Raw genomic sequence first — 21697 nt, 5'->3', positions numbered from 1 at the left:
TGACGATGGCTCGCATCGACTGTCGGGGTCGTTGAAGAGGACCCGATAGAGTACTCACCGTGTCCGGCGCCGGTGCACCGATCCGTCAGTGGAGTTTGATGTGCCGAGGTCATGGTAGAGCCTCGGATCCTGGTTCTTCGTCCAGCCCCGTCCCTTGCTCGTGACTAGGCACGGTGCGGGAGAAGGACGGGTTGCACGCTGCTCCGAGTGTCGGCAACCAAATAGGAGGAACGAATTAAGCTCCCCGCGCCAGTCTTCTTGGGCCGGCGTTCCTTGCGGTGGCTCGTAGCGAACCATCGTAGCGGAACTGGCCCGTCGCCCACCACTTCCTCATGAGTTCCGATGCCATGCCTCATGGCAACAGAGTCGGTGGTCGGAGTGCGCGACGTGCTTGGGCGGTGCGAGCCTTGCTGTTGCTTGGCATTCCTCCGGGTGCGGTCGCCAACGGCCACGCATCGGTGGCTACAACGTTGGCGACGATGACGTCACGGCCAGTGTTCGCCGCGTCGCTGGCGGCAGCACCACGCCTTGCGTCCGCTCCTGCGAGGCGTGTGGTGGCGGCAGTGGCAGCTCATGCTGTTGATGGAGGTCATGGTGTGATTAAGCACCACCCTCTCGTATCTGTGACGCCCGGGCCGTGTCGTGCGACCGGGTGTTCGCCACTAGCACGTCAGGCATGCCTAGCCTGGGCTCGTCAGCCTTCTTCGGTGGCATGGCGGGTCACGTAGCGAATGGAGTGTTGCTGGTGATGCCGACGATCACGAAGCTCTCCGCATGCCACCCTACCTGGTGCGCCAAATGTCGGAGCCCGAAGCTCAAACACCGGGGATGCCGGGCACCGCATTTTAGGTTTCGGTGGTGGGCGAAAGGGACCACTCTAGCGAACGTCGACATGGTCAAGGAACACGAAGTGTGAGACAACGAATTTTTACTCAGGTTCGGGCTGCTCAGAAGCGTATATCCTAAGTCCTGCTTGTCTGTATTGCTCTCTTAGTATTTGAGTGGATTACAGGTTGCAATTAGAGATTTGCGAGTTCTAGGGCTGGTAGATCATCTACTATGTTTGCTAATTGCCCCCAAAGAGTCCACCCCCTTCTAAGGGTGCGTTTGGTTCTGCTTTACTTTTGGAGAAAGCTGCTTTGCTTTTTCTGCTGTGGAAAAGCTGCTTTGCTTTTCCTGCTGTGGAAAAGCAGGAAGCGTGTTTGGTTTGGACAACTGCTTTTGCTTTTGTAATTATCTGAAGACTGTTTATATGCGAATTGATCGTAAATTTATGATCTTTGCATTGATTGTGACGACGAAGAAAAAATTAATTTTGATTCTAATTATTGTTTACGTAAGAAGGGATGAGTGCAAGAAGTTGAATATCTCATCCCTCCTTGAAGTGCACGACCACGACGAAGACGGAACTCCGGTAGATGGTATGTACTCCCCTTGATCGGTGCAAGGTATCCAGTTCGGTTAGGATAACCAGCATCCACGAGGTAGTACTACTCTACAGGTAAATAACAAGTTAGCTTTAAAAAATGAAGAAAAAGAATATCATCAAGAATAAGTTTGTACCTTTGGGAGGGACGGGAAAAGAAGGAAAATTTGCCAATGCATGATTGAGCACCCTTGTATCATGTACAGATCCGGGCCAACCAGCAACCACAAAGATAAACCTCATGTCGAAGTCACACATCGCTAGCACATTCTGAGATGTATATCCATGTCGACATGTGTAGTTCACCGTTTCATCGGTTGGGACAATAACAGGAATATGTGTTCCATCAATAGCGCCAATAGCTCCCCTGAAATGAGGCCAAAAACGTTCTTCTCTGACCTTATCATGGTCGACACTGAAAGTAGGATCTCTCGGCTTGATGTTGTGTTTCGATAACTTGCACAGACATCTCAATACTTCCTTGAACTTTGTGTGAACTGTCCACAGCGACCGTGTAAAACGGTTTTCAACTTGTGCAAATGATTGCGGGCCTCCAACAATCCATAAGAACATAGCTAATGACTCAATTGATGACACACGGCTAGTGGACCTCAAACCATAGGATGACACCAACAGATCACTAAGTGCCATAAAAACCTCAGGGCTCACCCGAAACATCTTATAAAAATATCTAGGACGCTGAAAGCACCTCATGACCCACTGCAAACCAGTTTCAGGAGTTGATCTATACGAATCTTTCTTCAAGTACTTTTCAGTGTAGTTGTTACCCATCTTTCCAAGGATAGCAGCATGATGAGCAAGTTCATCTAGGCGTGCTAGTCTCATGCCCCTTTTTGGCCACATCCAACATGCTTTCATCCATCTACATTGGACAAATATAACTGCACATCAATACGATGTCAAAAAATGAAAGAAATGACAAGGACAAAAATATGACAGGGACAATAACTCCTAGCAAATATGTTCATAACACAATATAAGAAAACACGGTTCAGGAAAAAAATTAATGGTTCACAACACACAAGTAGCAAATAGATAGTTCATAACACAATAGAAGATAACACGGTTCATGAAAAAAATTAATGGTTCACAATACACAACTAGCAAATAGGTAGTTCATAACACAAGAGAAGATAACATGGTGCCAGCTACATGTGCCTCGACTGCTTCTCATGCTCCCTCTCCAGCAAATCCAATCTTCCTTCTTTTGTTTCTAGCAAGGTAAAGATCTCCCTAAATTCTGGCTTCACTATCAGAAAGGTAGCCGTATGCATCAAAGCAGTCTTCTCTTTCACTCCACATTCTTTTACCAACTTCATAACCTCGGCAATGGTAGGAATTTGGTTGACTGAAGAAGGACTTGATGATGATGAAACACTATCAGATATTTTATTTGATGCATCTCCTATTTCTGCACAAGTGGTCTTGTACAAACGAAGGAAAGGGCTCTTCTCTTCCTTATCTTGCTCAATTTTGCGCTTCTTGGTTTCTTTTCCTTTCTTCACTAAAGGCAACTTCGGTGAATCGATGTCATCATCTTTCTCTACCCCCGTAATATAATCATCTCCGGAATCATCAGAAGATAAATCCCCAGGACATGCTGTAGTAACCCCAGTGACATGTGCATTAGAAAACAAAATATCAAAATCATGCAGCTGATTGGGACCACGTTTCCTGAACCTCACATGGTTACACTTGATTCCTTTTTCTGGATTGTTGCATTTCTATAATTCAAGAATATGAGCAAGTTAACTAGTGCACACGGATTAGCATGGTTTGTGCAGAAAACATAAAAATGCAACTATTCTTACCCGAAGATGCTCATCCCACCATTCCTTTGATGCATCAAGAGTATTCGTTGCATCAATCCATCCCAGACCAATAGCGGCATTTTTCAGCTCCATAAACCATGTATAGAACTGTTTCATGTTGTCCCATTTGTTCTTAAATTGTGTCTTGGTTAGTTTCTTTCCCGTTTTTGCAGCAAATATCCTCAAGATTCTTCCAACCTTTGTTGTTCAAATAGGTAGTAGGCATATTTCCATCAAATACCTCCTCCTTGCAAATATCAACAAAATGTTTGACATTTGCCGCATCCCAAACTTCCTTCTCACCCATACTTCAATAAAAAAGTTTGGGACAAACATTACTTTAGTGACAATGCAACAATCTATACCAGCACAATCCCATAATTGTACACCTTCAATTGCTAGAAATTAGAAAGGAAGAAGGGACACAGAGAGGGATGAGACGGGATGAGACGTACATGAGGATCGGAGGGGCGGTGGCGGCGTCTGCAAGTCAGGAACGGGCGGGCCGGGGCGGCCGGGGACGGACGGGCCGGGATCGGGCGGTGCGTGACGCTGCCGGAGGAGACCGCCGTCGGTGGAGAGACCGCCGGAGCTAGGGTTCCTCCCGGCCGGTCAGAGGAAGAGCTCGATGGGAGACCCTAACATGTTAGAAAATGAATCGTTTTTCACTTATGGGTGGCAAAGGTGGGTAAATAACTCCAAGTTGGCAAGAAAAAGCAACCAAAAGTACCTCTGGACCTACTTTGAGGATTGTACTACGAAAAGCAGATTGCTTTTTTGCTTTTTGCTGTGGAAAATAACCCTTTGGTTAGCTTTTTCTGCTTTTCGGAAGCAAAAGCAGAAAAGCAGCCTAACCAAACGCACCCTAAAGATAGCCATGGTCCTCCTTTTATAACCGAAGGGGATATCACAGTGGCTATCTGACCAGTTGACACGCGGGGTAGGCACGTGTCGGGGTAAAAAATGAGGTGGCCTAGCTTCACCTTGTTGTTGCTCATGCAACGCCTCTTCTTACTGTTTGATGGGCTAGACGGGCCCTAGCTCCACCGCTATAGCACTGCCAGTGTAATTAATGCCACCGCTTTGAATTGGTCTTCCAGGAGGATGCCGCTGCTTCTGGAAAGGAGTTGCCGGACGCAAGCGTTCCCCCAGCTGCCTCGCCCGCCTAGGCAGGGCGCTACCACGGGGAAGGGTCGTCGGGATGAGCGGTTGCCGGGTAGGTGCACCCGAGGAGTTGACGGGAGGAGTCTCGCTCTTCCCCCACAACACCCATTGACCTTGTCCACGCGGGAACTGGCTGCGGCGACCCACACGTCCAGCATCAGTGGGGACCCCTGGGACCACTGGTGCGACAAAATCCATCACACGCAATGAACAACACATATATAGGATCTGGGCACAACGGGTTGTGTAAAATCCATGTTTGTAAAGATTAAAGATAAAACTCAAAGCCTCACGCCAAACAAAACCATGATATTATTGAAGGAGAATCAAACTTAATTTTTGGACTCAGCTGGCATACAGCCTGTCGGCGATAGCGGCTGCCAAGTAAGACAGGGAAATGGCATCATTGTTCTCCTTCGTCATCGGGTTCTTCTTGGCGCTCCCCATGAACAATCGCATGTCGCACAACTCAGGATCACCAACAGCAATGCTGAGCAAGCCAGATGCCGTCTGGGCGTGACCCGCGTGGATGTTGCATGCCGCGGTCACGAGCATGTTGGCCATCCACTTGTAGGCACTCAGGCACGCAGTGAGGCTCTCGTGGAGGTCGTCGAGCACGAGCAGCGTTGCCGAGACGTTGGCTACGGCCAGGTTTGCCGCGACAACGGCCAGCGCGCGGGCATCCTTCGCGACGCCGGCCGCCAAGTCTGCCGCGAGCGCAAGCACACAGAAATCATAATCCACATGTGTGGTGAAGTTAGACAGCCCGGCGCACGCCTTTGTTATGGTCGCTGATGACGCGTCCGCAGTGGCGAGGAATTTGCCTTGTAGCGCCTCCATGGTGATGCCGTACGCCATGTAGGACAGGGATCCGGCGTCCTGGTTCTCCTTACTCATAGGGTTCTTCTTGGCGCTCCTCTTGGAGAAGGACGAGTCACACTTGCCCGGCTTACCGGCAGCACCAGACAACTTACCGGCAGCCGCCTCCGTGCGCCCGGCGTGGATTTCGTCTACCGCCGTCTTCACTGTGTGGTTGATCTCGCCGTAGTTTCCCAGGCACCCTGCGATGTTGTACATGAGGTCCTCCAGCACCAACACCGTCGATGTGATGTTATCCACCACAAGCTTCGTGGCAATGATGGCCAGCACGCGGGTGCTATTGGCAGCCGCCGCTGCCGGGTCTGCTATCAGCACGCCGACACAGAAGTCGTAGTGCACGAACGTGGTGGAGTTGGATGCTTCGGCGCAGGTCTTGGAGATGATGGCCGATGGAGTGCCTTCGCCTCCCGCGAAGAGGAGGACGGAAGAAGAGGAATACTAAGGCAAATTGGTTCGTCACCATCTTACTCATGGTCATTGTGTCGTCAATTATGCATGTGGAGAAGAAACTGCCGGATCAGTAAAATTGGAGAGGAATCAATACTCCTCTAATTTAAAGGGGGGTGCAAGTAATTGGACAGAAATCAATACTTCACTAATTTAAAGGGGAGGGTCAGCAATTGGAAAGAAATCAATACTACACTAATTTACAGGGAAGGGTGAGTAAATGGAAAGAAATTAATGCTCCTATGTTGTTTGAAAGATCTCTATTGAAGACAATCGATGACCAGAACATATCTCGTACTATCTACTCCCTCCGTGCCATGTACCTGCGTAATAAAACACGTCTAGATACATGCGTATCTAGGAAAAGTTGCGGCACTTAAAAGGGAGTATTAATTTTTAGTTGGTGTCTGCTCATGTGTCGTTGTAACACCCCTACCTAGAATATTACCCCTCTAACCCAATTAACACTAACTCTAGGAAGTACCGCTCCTGGCTTTTCATCAGCGACGGTGGGTGCATCTTTGGCGGTGCACGGTCCATATGCCTACCCTGTAAGTACCGCGCCTTCGCGAAGCTAGTGCAAATGTGCAATGAGGTTAGATTTGGAGGATCTATTGTGGTTTTTACCCAAGCCTAAGAGATTTCTACATGCATGCATGCACATCAATCTCTGGTCGATCGACCAGTGGAATTCACTCTAATCCTGTGGATCGTAGTGTTATTCTTGATGCAGATGATGCATTAATTTAATTGTGCTAGATGTACACGTGTTTCGGTTAAACATGGTCGATGAATCAATAATATGATGCGTTTAGGTAATTTGGACGGTGAAGCCTCGGGTGTCGGAGAGAGAAGAGGCAGTGAAGGCGATGGGCAGCTCTGCCGGTCCAATGAGAGGGCGCAGGTGGGTCGGCCTTTTCATAGCTGTGCATCCTAAGCGCTGTGTTTTCCACTTGGAACATGCTAACTTGCACATGCTTGTCATCTCGGACGAGTTCGTCAAGGCTAAGCTGGCCACGTGCCTAGGATAGTCATGATCCGGACTTGCAAACACTGCGAATGGAGGGTGCAGGTCGCTCGTTTCAAAGAGGTCATGGTATTCGGCAAGGGGTGGCATTATTTGGATGAATTCTATGGCTTGAAGTCATTTGACTACTTGAAATGAGCGACATCCCATTCTGTCGCACCCATGGCCCCGGGGGTGCTACTCGTCACGGGCGTGTGGGAAATGGTGCAAGTTACAATGCAAAGGGTAAATGCCAGCTACCCGGTCAAGGAGCGAACCTCGAGGCAGGAAAGGGACCAAAACCCGATGCCTAGCCTTTGCTATAAAAGACCCAACGCAGCTTGCTCGGAGCACAAGTGAAGAAGAAGGAGGGGCACCACAGAGACCTAGCTGCGGAAATGTCACCGGAGGTGTAGTCACCGGTGCGTTGTCGCAGCCGGGCCCCGGGAGTACCCCTCCCTGGAAGGTTGAGCCTTGTAAGCCAGGCACCCGCCGATGCTGGCTCTCACGGAAGGGACGCACGAGCACACGATACGACGAACGCGTGGCACGCCGCTCCTGCGCGCATTCAATGGCTTTGCAAAGAAAAGTAAGGGCCATGCCAGGTGCGTACAGGTGGGGAATCTCACATGTTCATCGACGAGACAAGACCTGACCAGGCCAGGGCTGACTGGGCAGTGCGTCCAGTCCTATTGGCACAGGACATGGGGAGGTGTGTGGAGGAAGGGCTCCGACACTACATCGTCCACCGCCGCACACGACACGTGTTGAGGTAGCGTGCCCAAGTTGTGGGATCCCCTTGCCATATGAAAGGAGGACCAAGGGCAGAGTAGAAAGGTTAGATCCAGGCTACACTTGGGAGAAAAGGAGAGTAGAACTCTGTAGTAGGAGCCACCGAGAGATAGCAGAGGGCCCTGGGGACCGTGTAGCCACTTCATTACAGCGAAGAACACAAACAAGCAGGAAATAGGGTATTAAGCTCCGGCGGCCTGAACCTGGGTAAATCCGGCATGCCTTTTGTGTTTGTTTATTACTCGCCCCCAACGCAGCTCCCGCGCCCTCCACGAACCAAAGGGGGTGTGCAGCATCCCCGATGTCGGAGTTCAGGCACCGGCATCTGGCGTAGCACGTAGGGAGCGCGCGGGTTGCATGGGCAGCGGTTCGGTTCGAGTCGGCATCCAGCCAAGCGTCGCGCCACTGATGGCTCCGAGGAAGGATCTGAAGGCGGTCGCCGATGACCCGCCAACAAAGCACACCCGGTCGCGGGATGTGGCGTTGGGCTCGTGGCCCCATGCAAGGGAAGTGTCGCTGCCGCGGCCGTATGGGGAGTTATCGTTGCCTTCCCCGTTCCCGGCGGTTGGGACCACCACCCAGCGTGCGTTCGTACGGGCGGCGCTTCCCAGTCTGCCCCGGTGTGCAGGGGGGGGAGCGGGGAAATCCCCCAAACAATCCCCTGCCTGCGATCAAGGACCCACATCACCGCCATGGGAGTGAGCATCGGCATGGGTCGCAGCGAACGGGCTTGGCCTACTCAAATAGCCACATCCCGATTGACAAGCCACGCCCGGCCACAGGCGGGCCCAGCGTGAGCCAGGAGCGGCTGGTGGGGGTTTGCACTCGGTCCAAGGCACTCGCTGCGCTCCAGGTGATCCCGTGGTATGAGATACCTCATGGGACCCCCGAGCATGACAACTGGGCGTGGGGTCAGGAGGAGCTCTTGGAGTTCGCTCGAGGGGAGCCTGCCCCCAGGTCGGCGGTGGGAAGTCGCGAGCCTCCTAGGCTGCACGACCCACTAGAAGATGAAGGGGTTGCGTATCGCGGGATGGTGCCACTGCCCCATCCCCGAGGGCGTGGTGCTGGCGAGGAGGACCGCATCTCCATGTCATCTTCTTCCTCCTCATCCCGCACGGACAATCCTTCGGTAGAACACGTCCGGGAGATCATCATCGAGCGGCGGAACGTCGAAGCCTGGGTGCGCATTGAGCAGCAACAACATCAGCGTCGCGCTATTGCGGACCGACAACCGGAGCTGCCAGCTATACCTGGGCATGGGTGGCCCGGCCCGAAGCCCGGTGTACCGTGCTGGGCCCGGGCTTCACTTTTTTGCCCAAAGCCCGGCCCGAAAGCCCGAAAAAACCCCGAAATGACTTAAATTGAGTTTTTTTTAGCAAAAATAGGTCTAAAATACATTTATTTTTTAGATCAACAGGAGGCCCAAGGCCTCCCAGCTCCTTAGATTTAAGAAACCAGGTCTGTAGCAAACATGTTCAACAACAAGATAGTAAACAATTCGGAAAAAGAGAACAGCGGGACGGGGGGAGGGGGGGCGGTTACAAGCTGAGCACACAGCAGCGAATTACAGAATTTTGCAGAGCGCTAAATATGATCTGGTGCAGCGTCGGCCGGAGTAGAGAATTGGCGGACGACCTCGCTCAGCTTGGACCTGATCACCTCCTGCTGCAGAAGTCCAGCCTGGGGAGTCAAGCCCTGTTCAAGGACTTAAACCGGGCTGCCCGACGTCACCACGAGCTTCATCTCAGGTGTGCCCGTTGGCGGAGGAAAGGTACCTGGTAACACAGAAACAGTAGGGGAGGAGCCAGAGAGAGGCACACTTAAATCCAAGGCAGTAGCAGAGGCATTCCCAGTATATGAGACACCTCTTGGCAGAAGGAGTCCACTCTGTCCAGCACAAAATCTCTGAATAGCAGCGACCATTTCCGGAGTGACTGCAGGATTAACCACCAAATCTGTTTAGAGGAAATCCAAAGTTGGTTATCAAAAATCATGTTATTGCGAAAAGTCCAAATGCTCCACAGAACTGCAGGACGGACACTGTTGATAACAGATAGCTTTTTATTGGCAATCCATAAACTGGCAATAGACTCAAAATTAGACCCCAAATGTCTGCCAAGAATGGTAGAAACAGTGGCCCAAAGGTGTTTAGCAACAATGCACTAAAAAAATAAGTGATGGACAAATTCATTTTCGGTACAAAAAACACAATCAAGAGGTTTATGAATATGTCTTTTTAGCAAGTTATCTCTAGTCATTATCTTGTCTTTACTGACCAACCAGAGAAAGATGTGAATCTTTGGGGGAACATTAAGCGACCACACGGCAGGGATAAACAGAAGAGTCACCCCTCGGAAGTTAATAATTTTGTACAGGGAGCTTGTGGAGTAAAATACATTTATTTATTCCGAAAATAATTATTTTAATGCTTGAATGGCCTATTTTATGTGCTTCGGGTTGGGCCGGGCTCGGGCTTCAGGTTTGACCATCGCGCTTTTATGAAGCCCGGCCCGAACCCGGCCCGGCTCGAGGTTTCCCCAGGTATACTGCCAACATTCCTGCCCGCCGGATATGGTCACGGGTGTGTGGCCTTTACTCCGGAGCTAGACCAGGTGTTTTGGCCAAGCAAGTTCCGGCCTGCTCTGCCTCCCGCGTATGATGGCACCAACGACCCCCAGCAGTTACTGCAGCTGTACTCGTTGGCCATGCAGGCCGCCCGGGCCGGTGAGAAGTTGATGAACCTCAAGTCGGCCCCAAGAACGTGGCTGATGAACCTCCCGCCAGTGTCCAACTGCTCGTGGGAGGAGCTGTGCGAGAACTACTGCGTCGTGTTGTCTAGCGCCCGGGAGAGATATTACGCAGCTTCATGCAGTGTTTCTCCGAGGAGTGCTACAAGATCCCTGGCGCCAGCAACGACGACATCGTCGACACTTCCATATCAACGTTTAGGACCAGAGGATGCTTGAGAAGCTGGGCACCCGACAAATCCGGACGTCGCATGAGCTATGATTGAAGAAGCGCAGTTGGCACCTACTGCGGCGGCGCAGGCATCCGTGCAACCCGAAGACGCCGCCAAGATGAAAGAGAACCGCAAGCGCAGAGGAGAGGAGGTCCTCGCCGCCGCCCAGGGGCCGGCCCTTGGACTAGTGAAGAAAGCCAACGCGGGGGGAGGAGCTGTCGCTCGAGCTCCTTGCCCGCTCCACCCGGCTGGAGATGATGTCCTAAGAGCATGTCCGCTCCACGACAGGAGGATGCTGGACCCAAACTACGCGGATTGCCAGGCCCACGGCGCCTGTTTCAATTGCGGCGAACCAGGCCACATGTCCAAGAATTGTGTTACTCCCCGCAGGCAGCGCCCGAAAGGCAAGGCCGCCCAGGCAAGAAGAAGGTGGGGTCGTGAACCCGCAGGCCGGCCAGCCCGGGCGCGCGAGGAACCTACCGCCAACGAAGGGCACGGGAGGGGAGGAGAGGGTGAGCCTGGTCGCCAAGAGGCCCGGGCCCGGCCTGAGAATGTGAATAGCCGGCCTACCCCCATCGCTGAACAAGTTGGATGGGGGCGCTGAGGCAAAGAGCCAACCCCTTAGGGGTTGGGTACGCCCCGAGACGGGGTATCCTCCCCGTTAACGAGGGACGGACCCTTTTGGATCTACTAGTGCCCCCAACGAGACCATCCATTTGGTTCGTTCTGTTGGTCATGAACATGCGGGTCACGGCCTCACGAGAGGAAAAAAGAGCAAAAAACAAAAAGAGGACAAACGCAGTGAGAAGGTATTGCCCGCTCTGTGACACCCGCCATGCGCGGAAGTGCGAAGATTTCGCAGCGGAGCAGTATATTGAGAGAGGAGACAGGCAGCCGTAGGTGGGCTACGTGGTGGCCGCGGTAGTGGTCGTCGTGCTAGCGACGGCAGTCATGTGTGCGTTCCCACTCCCCCCACCCCCACCCCCACCCCATCTCTGGTGTATTTTTAGTTCTTCTGTAGCGCGCGGTTTTGGACTCGATTGGACTTTTTGACTCCGCCTCGATCTCCTCGTGCGCGCCTGCGCTGCGTCCGCCGCTGGCGGGCTGCAACTCATGCTGGCTATGTGCGCGTGAGCGTGTGAGGATCGGACGGGCACTGAGCCACTGAGTCGTGTCAGTCATCGAGCGCATCGAGCGCGATGGCCACAAACGATCGGTTCCGACTTCCGAGCCACACGTACATACGCGCCGGTGCGGTGCATATGCATTGTGGGTGGCGCTCCGAGATTGCCTCTGCCTCGGGGCCTCGGGGGTTCTTTTTAATCGCGCGCGTTATATATGGACCCCCCACGTGTACATCCAACGTGCACGCGTGGTCGATCGTGCTGACTGCTGCGGTCTGCCATCTCTCGATGCCACGTCATGTCTTGTCCTGGAACTCGATCGTATAGTCAGGGTCGTCTGCCATGCCGGCCGTTAAAGTTTAACATGATGATTACTAGTATATCTCTTATCAGGAGTGGACACAATATACAAATAAGCACAATAAAATATATAAAGAGGGAATTCAGTATTTATCCTTCTGAATTTGCTTGAAAGATCAAATGCCACTCAAGATTTCCAGCTCCCAAGTTTACCACTCAGTATTTACGTTGCTTACAAATTTACCACTACTCTCACTTGACCGTCAAGTTGCTGATGGAAGCCTCTACCTATTTGTGTCGATCTTTTTTTTTGTGAGTACTCATTTTGGAGGAATCAAATTCCACTCCAAAATTTTGGCATGAAAGCAACACATGTTCACAATTAGTATCAACAAGAGAATAGCAAAAAAAAAATGGATTTTAGTTCAAAATAAACACAATTTTTCAGCATCACATTTCCATATTCCATGGAGGAGACGATGGGCGAGAGAAGGACGAGTACGACCAAGGGAGGGTGGGGAGAGAGTGGCATCGAACATGTTGTGTTTAGGTTTTCCTGTCTTAATTCTTCTGACCTAGACGGAATTCCTCTGCCAGGTTTCAGTCTTGTATAATTTAGTGATGATCAATCATCTTACTGTAATGGTTAATTCGAGTGGTATTCGAGCGTTCGAACAAATTCCGGTCGGTAAATATGGAATTCCCACATATAGCTAGAAATTCGGGTTGGCAAATTCTGGTTGGTAATATAAATACGCACCGTTTGTTGCAACTTTACACCTCATTTCCCTGCACCCACTGAGGATGACGATCATTCCCTTTACACCAAACAAGGGCAAATCTGGCTCAAAAAGAGTAAGGTGAGTGAATTTCAATTTTCACTCCCACTAACACATTTTACCCCATTTTGCAAAATATCCTTCATTTTACCCATTGGCCATTTAAAAAACTTTAGACATAGTTTTTCCTTTTTTATGATTTTCCATCATCATGACAAGAGTAACCCCGCATGTCAGACTTCCGTGGGACCTCCACATCGGAGGCATCTGTCATGAATCTCCTGAAAGCACTATCAAACAGGTCATAAAATTTTGGTAACCAGGAAATTTCAAAGGACTTCAGAACTTATGATATGTTCAAAATCATTTTGGGATTATCTTGATCGAGATTCATTGAAATTAAATGGATTTTAACAAACTTTTATGTCAGAATTTATTTATTTTCTAAATCTAATTCGAAATTTTGAGGTAAATTTTTTTTTGTACCGACCGAAATTTTCATTGAAATTTTGAACACTCACGCTCAAGTTGGCTAAGCCACACGATATCACGGTCAACCGCATTGAGTTGCTAAATAGACCTGACATGTGGGGCCACTCTGTTACGATTCAAACAAAATTTAAATCCTAGGATTTAAGTTTTGTCAAATTCACCTAATAAATTCAATGAATTTTGATCAAGATAATTCCAAAATGATTTCTGGAATTTTAGTGACCTTCGAAATTTAGGGTTGCCAAAATTTTAAATAGTGCTCGGAAGCGTACTCAAGAGATATGCCTCCCACGTATAGGTGTGATGTAGGTCTGGCATGTCGGGCCACTCTGTTAGGATAAAATGTGTCACAAATGGATAAAACCGTGTTCAAAATTTTCTTAAATGGGGTAACTTCAAGAAATTTTTGCCAAATGGGGTAAAATGTGTCACAAAATTTCATATATGGAATACAAAATTAATTTACTAAAAAATAAGGGTAATTTGTTAAACCTAAGATATGGAGCCACTCAGAAATGTGTTTTATTTGGTCATGATGACCTGCTTGCGAGCCAATGGCACAGCTCGTTAATAATTTCACAGCCCCGCATACTCTTGTTAACTACTTCCTCCGTTACATAATTTTTGTCAAAATATTACATATATCTAGATATTTTTTATGAATAGATACATTTATTTTTGGGCAAATTTGAGACAATAATTATGTGACGGAGGGAGTGGTATATAGCCAGTACACCTGTAGTAGTGTACTGTTCTGTGTGACGCTGACTGTGCAGTCTGTGGACACTGGGCAGCTGTGAGTCAGCTCCTCCAGCATTCACTCAAACCTCGCTTCACTCCCACCTTTTTGGCAATCTTGAGCGACGGAGGCCGCTCGTGCACAACCGTAATGCAGCGCTCCTTTCTAGCTAGCTAGCTCTTCCTTGCTTTTCCAACCTAACAATCCCAATTATGACGCCAATCATGGGTCACAGGCTGCATCTTCTTCATCTAGTTTGCCCCTAGCCATGGCTATAGCTACCTCCTCCGGCCGGCTCGATCTCCTTTGCACATAGGTCATGCATGCGCCCACAAGAACACTAACTAATCCCTTTGTCACTTTTTTGCTGCAAAGGACATGTTAATTGGCAGGTATTTCTTGGTTGGTTAGGTGCTGGTTTTATGGCCCATCTCCACGACAAAGGAAATTAAGTGAAAGTAAATTTAAGTCGTATCTAGAGTCGTCACACAAACAGTTTTCTCACGCCGTTTTGTGGATGTTATTATTGGGACAGAAAGTTATCAGGCATGCATTGCAGGGCCCTGAAAGTGTTTCCCCTTACCTTTTGTTTTTGTTTCCTGCCGCACATTTAGTGGTGCCTTTTTTGAACGCCCTTTTTGCTTCAACTCTGCGGTCATTTTTCTATTATTGTACCTTGGCCATATTTGAGATCCACGCTGCTGCTTATGTCAATTAAGGGATCTATGTTATGATGATATGAAGATCAAAATATCATTTGTGGGAGCGCAGGATCTACAGACAGACGGGTGGTCCGGAGCAGACGAAACAAAGTTCAGAACACAGTTTACTGAAGAACCATGCGCAAACATTCTACATTCTACATGCATATTCCAGTAATTCTCACGCAAATCACCTCATATTACCACGACATTCTCACCTTTCTATATACATAATTACTACTGTAATATTTATCCTCTATGACCACGCTTTTAATTAAGGTCTTTTTTCTGCACTAATATACTTTGTCTGGTTTTGATTCTTATCTCTAAGGGACGTGTAGTGTAGTGTAGCTACAGTATGATCTTGATCATCTAGTAACACTTGAGGCTGCTGCTGTCGTCCACATTCCTGGGCACGCCGTCCATGAGGCAGGCCACGGGCGGCACGGTGGGCGTGGTGGCGTTGCCATAGACGTTCCAGCAGAAGGGGCTGTCGACGGTGTCGCCGGTGGCGGGCAGCAGCTCGACGCCGGAGAGCGTGATGTTGGTGCAGGGCACGGCGTCGCTGCATCCAAAGTGGATGGGCGGGCCGCGCACGTCGTAGGTGCCCCGGATGCCGGAGTAGGTGACGCCATTGACGAACACCGCCGTGGTGGCGTTCTCGCAGCTCTTGCTGAGGCAGTAGTACTGGTCGATGATGATCGGGTTGCGCACGGCGTCCATGCGCACGTTCTCGAACGTTACACCGGACACGGACCCGGACCCGCCCTGCCACGTCTTGATCCGCACGCCGTTGTCCGAGTGCCGGATCACCGCGTTCCGCACCGTGATGTTGGACACGCACGCCCGCGTCCCCTGCTTCCCAAGGCTCCCGATGCTGCATGCCACAACATATATGCACTCAATGTCAATGGCCTTCATCTTACTACAACATCTCAAGGAACAAAAAAAACTTGATTCTGACGAAATTAACCTGATGCCGTGGCCGGGGCCGCAGGTGACGTTCTCGATGTGGACGTTGAGGGTGCCGGCGCCGATGGAGACGCAGTCGTCGCCATTGGAGACGACGGTGTTGGCGATGAGGACGTCCTGGGTGTTCTCCACGTGGATGCCGTCCGTGTTGGGGCTCAGCGCGGGGGAGCTGATGGACAGGCCGTGGACGTGCACGCCGCGGCAGCTGTCGAACCGGAAGTGGAACTCCGGGCTGTTCTGCACCTTCAGACCTTGCACCGTCACGTTGTTGCTCATGAAGAACCTGAGCGCCTGGAGGAGAATCAACGTCCGTTAGCGCTGATACTAGTGGCGGTTAATACGGTTAAGGTACGTTGTTGGGTTAGGCCACTCACCACTGGGCTGTCGCATGGTCCGTGCGTGTTTCCTCCCTGAAGGAAAAAAAGAAGAGAGAAACAAAATTTGACTTTTAGATGCTGCGCAACTCTGCTCCTTACGTAGTGAACTCGATTTTCGCAGGCTAGCTGATGCTGTAATATCAGTTATTGTACGTGTTAGTACCTTGTGAGGCTTGCAGGGGAGATCCCACCATTTCTGCCCCTTGCCGTCGATGAGCCCGGCGCCGCGCAGCGAGACGCCGTCGGCCTTGTAAAACACGAGCCAGTTGCGCTTGCTGTTGGCCGGCCACTCCGTGGGTTCGCTCGGCGCCACGATCGTGCCATCAATCTGCAAATTATACACCCACCCACGCCATATTTAGAAACCGTAAAGCCAGAAACGCAATAACGCATGGTCATTCAATGGCGTGCGTTTTATGAACGAATTAACTTCTTTACCTGCAGCGTAACGCTCCCTTGGCACGGCCCGGTGAAGACGGTGCTGCGCACCAGGAAGGAGTGTCCGGCTGCGGCCACGACGACGCCCTCCCCGGCGTCCTGGCACGCCGTGTCCCACGCCGTCTTGATCGCGTCCGTGTCGTCCGTCACGCCGTCCCCGGCGGCCCCGAAGTCCTTGATCACGTCGTACACGTTGTCCGCTGCCTCGCCGTCCCCCGGCGCCGGCGCGGGCGCGCCCGGCATTGGGCTTGGGCCGGACGGCGCTCTGGCCGGCGGGGCAGGGGGGGATGATCCGTGGTGGGCCGGGGAAGGGGCGCGCCTCGGGCTCGCCGGCCCAGGCGCGTGGGAGGAGGACGGCGGCCGCGCGGAGTTGTGCCTGGTGTGCCTCGCGTGGTGGTGGTGGCGGTAACCCCGGACGCCCTGGACGCCGGCGTCGCTGAGGAAGCTTAAGGCGACGACGGCCGCCAGAAGCAGAGTAATGGCGGTCCTAGCCGTGACCTCCATTGGCGCAAATCTAGTTTGGATCGGAAGCTTGATCGAGCTGAGCTGAATGGTTGATGAATCTTGTATCACTAGCTAGGCCTGCTTATATAAGAAGGCAGAGAAGGCCGAGGAGCTAGGCGCAAGTGCAACGTGTGCGAGATCGCTGTCCCGGGGATCTAGAGACAGGCTACGTACGTACTGGATCGAGTACTAGAGCTAGACGGTTCTCGTCGTAGTAGTTGGCTTCATTGGGTTAATTGGAGAAGAGCGAGTGCACGGTTTTATAAGCTGGCATGGCAGCCAATTGAAGGGTCGATCAATTACGCTAAAGGGCCGGTAAGCGTGCGCGCGCGCGGCGGCGGAGGAGCGGTGGTGGAGTACTGGAAGAGCTAGCGGTAGTGGAGGCCTCATCAGAGGCGCCTGTTATGTGGCTGCCTGGATTTGGCCACCCGCGCGCGCCGATTTTTCTAATGGCGGCGACCGACCGGCCTCCGATGGATCGCTGGCCACGGCACGGCCCCCCCTCGTCGCTTTTCGGCAATGGGGGAGCGCGCGTGCACCGGCGGTGCACGAGCACGCACAGGAAAAGGAATTACCCAAGCCAGTGGTAGCTAGTTAGTGTGCGATGAGGTCACGCGCGAGACCACGAGTTCTATTTTGAGAAGTCGCCGCGACATATGCATGTACAGCACATGCATAGACTGTAACGCTATAATTAATTGGTATATACCACATTCTCCTTGATCACTTTGTTAGCTGTAGATTACGAGGGGCCATGCATATGCATGCGCGCATGCAAGTCATATATGCATACATGCTGTCACTGTGTCGTTGCTGTTGCTGTTCTTCCACGCTCCAATTGTTGCATGCATGCATGTGTATTTCTACGCATGTAACTGTAGTATACGATGTATCGCTTTCAAGGCATGCATTGGATCGACCCGGCCAGCCAGATCTCTTCCGTCTTCTCTTCTGGTTACTTAAAAATGCCAGGTCGAGGGGAAATGGTCCAGACCGGGAGATGAATCCTGCGACGGGATTGGTCGAGCCTGCGCTCGATCGATTGATGCGTTCGTGCCTCTCCTTTCCTTTTGTGGTCATAGATTGCTGCGCGCTGCATGCGAGATGGAGTGAGTGCATGTATGATTCTTCCATAGATCGTGATAAGGTCACCACTTAGATAGAAGACTAGCTAGATATAGCTAGCTAGGCATAGGTGTGGCACTTTACAAAGTGGATTAACCGGCCGGGCCGGACGGGCGGTGTCGATCTCGATCGAGTCCATGCAAATTGTATTATTGAGCACGGCTCCAATTAAAGGCTCACACCACGGCATGCATGTATGAACTTCGATCCGTGCGGTAGGGAGAAAAAATGTATGTCGAGTGTGTGGTAATTCGATGGCAGCCACAAGATCTGGTGGTGCTGGGGTGGTCCATTAATTTCGGTAATACTACTATGTAGCCATTATTATGTAGTGTAGCACAACAGCAGTGCGACACTTTAGGGCTGAGCCAGGTGATCCGTGCCGTATAGCTAGACTGCTGGAGCTTAGAAGTGGACCTCCCACGTACATTTTGAACCCCGAACTTGCAGGACTTGCCTGAATCAAACCCTAATCTTCTAATGCCGGATTTTCACCACCTGACCTATCTAATCCCGGTCAATTTAAACCTTAGCTCGAAATTTTCTGTTTGACTGGTCGGGATAATGATGTGTCTTAGGATCTGGTGAGTGAGCACTGTCTTTAGTTTCCGGCTACTTATACTTTTACGGTTATACCTAGAAAAATTACCCACATTTTAAAAAGAAACTACCGGGCATCTGGTGAGGACATCGGCATTCTTCCCTCGAAGCAAGCCCTCGCAACCTGACGAGCGACGACCTAGGCAGCAGTAGCGGAGCATACGTGCAGGTAGCGCCGGTTCTGACGAGCGGCAAGCCAAGCCGTCGCCCCGCCTAAGAAAATATATCAGAATATCTTAGCCAACATAGTTAAAAATATATCAGAAGACGCTCTAAGAAAATTAGTAACGGTTATTCTCGTTAGTTATTTCCTAAATATAGTTAAAAATATCAAAATTAAAAAAATAAGAGATACGAGAGCATCATTTGGGTCCTTCCTCTAGTCTTAGCCAGCAATCTCAGTGTTACGTCAACAAAATTAGTCCGCCAAACACCATTTTCGGGATTAAGAGGCTTAATTGACTGGGATCAGTGAGGTCAGGGTCTGAAATTTAAGAATTCAAAGATTAAGGTCTGATTCAGACTTTGTATACAAGTTCAGGGTTGAAAATAGACTTTTTCTCTCCCATGTATTGTTAGCCTTGTCTCGACGACTACAATCAAGAGACGTTGTTGGTCATGATACACAACTCAGATCAGCACATCAATTGGACAATTGGACAAGAAGAATGAAAGCCCTTCAAGTGTCGATCCGGCTTGTCCTCCTCGCGCCAACCCGTCTCGTCCCCAATGGCCGCCCATGTCGTCGTCGTCATCCTCGCCTCGCCGCCCTCATGTTGCCTTCGGCGGACGCCCGTGATGTCCTCATCATTTGACTCAGAATCTGTTAAGGGTATTTGTCTTGTAAATGTGGATCTCGAGCCACCGAAAACAACCATGTGCTCGACACCAAAGTTCCATTTGACGGAGCCGCGCACATGCTTTCACCACCGCACGTACCAACATGGTTTCACCACTTCACAAACCTCAAGTGAAGCCAAGACACTTTGGATGCCAACACTAGCGCGGCCAGGGCACCGCTATCCCTCTATCTCTCTCTCCTAGATTAGTCTTGTTAAAAATGTTTAGTCGAGCAAAAGTTTACGAACGAGAAATTGTGTCTAGAGAATTTTTCGTGTTTGATGGATGGTGTAACAACATTTCGTGTTTAGCTTCAACATGGACACCATAGCAAACCTGTGGAGCCAAGGGTGAGCCCAAAGAAGAGAGGTAGAAAGACCTTGTCTTGTGTTCTTCCAAGATGAAAACGGAGAAAGTGATGCTCGAAGGGGACGAGTACAGGTTTGTGAGGAGAGGGCAGAAATGAGAGAAAGACACTAGTTTTTGATTCGGCTTGTTCGGATAATGGCACACGTGTCTTGTTCCATAGGAAAACACGAACATCTTGCTAGTTTTCTTATTAGTTCGCACGTCTTAAAAGGACATCTTTATTTATTTAAGGCTCTCTCGCCCGTGCACAATCGCTTAACGCAAAATGAAATATTGACATCTTCAACCGGGGAGGGGTATATATCACACAAAATATCTATAGATATATACAACCGGAGAGCACGGGTATATTCCTTAATTATAAATGAAATATGGAGGAAGTAGGATATGATTGAATATTCAAACGGAATGGATGTAAAGCTATCCATATGAAATATGGATGGATGATGCTATGATGGAATTTCAAATGGAGTGGATGTAAAGGACAATTATTTGGTGAAAGTTAATACTCCCTCCGTCCAACAAATGATGTCTCAACTTTGACTAAAATGCATCTATACACTAAGTCATGTCTAGATATATCCAAAGTTTGACAAACTTGAGACATCCTTTGTTGGACGGAAGGAGTACACAAATTATGCAATTCAGATGTAATTATATTAGTGCATGATTAATTATAGGACACAAGGTTGTATCTAATTTTCTCATTCCTTGGATCACTTTTTTTAGTTTTCTCATTCCTTGGATCACTTCCTTTTGGATGGTCTAGTTGATTGGATCTAATGGCTATCGACTGTTCCACACTCCCCTCCTTCAGCTTTGCACGGACGCGCCACAGTAGAAACATCATTAAAAATATATGATTTACTACCTCCCTCCAGGTTTAAAATATGTGTGTCTTCTTACATCACCAATTTAACTATTCCTCTGTCCAATAAAGGATATCTCAACTTTGATTAAATTTAAATGCATCATACACTGAGTCATGTCTAAATATATTCAAAATTTAACAAACTTGAGACATCTTTTGTTGGACGAAGGAAATAAAAAAATATAAGTTATAAGACAAAAAGAAAATGGGCATGACAATTTCTTAGTCGACTGATTTAAAAAAAATCTCAGTTGACGTATCCGATCTGTTGGATCAAAATCAAAAAAATCATTCCCACTCTTTCCTTTTCCGCTTGCTATCATTGGATTAAGATCTGACGGTTAAACGATCGATTTCTAACTAAAAAATCCACTTCTTAATAGCAAAACCGAAAGAAAATATCATTGCAAAGTATTTCGACTACGAATCTAAATGTATAGTTTTTGTGCAATATAATACATATTTATAAATTAATGATCTAGAAATACAGACAAGCCAGAGGTAGTATCTTCAGTTGTTTGACGCACGTTCGGCTGAATTGCAAAATCGTGGGTCAGACTTATCGATCGGGTTATGGCGCTATGCTAGGACGTGCGCGCGTCTAACTGCTCTCACCCTGTCAACAACACGAAAAGAAAAAAAAATCCAGAATAGTTGACAGAAAAGCAATAAAACATAGGATCAAATAGTACAAATGCAAACGTTACATTTCCATCAAGGAGTTTGGTGGTTCATGGTCAAAACTGTTGATAGCTGGATGATCTAGATTGTGCACCCTATGGCCCAATATATCGATCCAGGTCATTCAGGCAGGCAGTCGTCATCAATTCATTGTTACACTCGACAGGGCATCTCACTAACATGGATCCAGACTCCAGGCCATCCCCATTCAAATAATTCAGGGGCGTCAATTTATGTGACACGTTGAAGATTGAGATTTTGCAAATGAGTACTCGAATCA

At 49.5% G+C, this 21697-nt stretch overlaps 2 protein-coding genes and 1 pseudogene across 2 annotated transcripts; all 3 read right to left on the bottom strand.

Annotated features, from left to right (window-relative positions):
• Positions 1–2595: 2595 nt before the first annotated feature.
• Positions 2596–3565, bottom strand: LOC112270697 (annotated as a pseudogene).
• Positions 3566–4720: 1155 nt separating this feature from the next.
• Positions 4721–8804, bottom strand: LOC112270696. The gene is made up of 2 exons (XM_024458727.1): positions 8667–8804; positions 4721–5739 (listed from the first exon to the last, which is right to left on the bottom strand). The coding sequence occupies exons 1-2, from the start codon at positions 8802–8804 to the stop codon at positions 4768–4770; spliced, it is 1110 nt and encodes a 369-aa protein (XP_024314495.1). The 3' UTR covers positions 4721–4767.
• Positions 8805–14740: 5936 nt separating this feature from the next.
• Positions 14741–17315, bottom strand: LOC100827672 (polygalacturonase At1g48100). Its single transcript, XM_003567526.4, has 5 exons — positions 16428–17315; positions 16153–16317; positions 15987–16022; positions 15614–15903; positions 14741–15517 (listed from the first exon to the last, which is right to left on the bottom strand). Exons 1-5 carry the CDS (start codon positions 16929–16931, stop codon positions 15013–15015), a joined length of 1500 nt encoding a protein of 499 aa, XP_003567574.1. The 5' UTR covers positions 16932–17315; the 3' UTR covers positions 14741–15012.
• Positions 17316–21697: the final 4382 nt, after the last annotated feature.

Source organism: Brachypodium distachyon, chromosome 2 (assembly GCF_000005505.3).
Source record: "Brachypodium distachyon strain Bd21 chromosome 2, Brachypodium_distachyon_v3.0, whole genome shotgun sequence".
Lineage (NCBI taxonomy): Eukaryota > Viridiplantae > Streptophyta > Magnoliopsida > Poales > Poaceae > Brachypodium > Brachypodium distachyon.
This window is presented reverse-complemented; position numbering and strand designations above follow the sequence as displayed.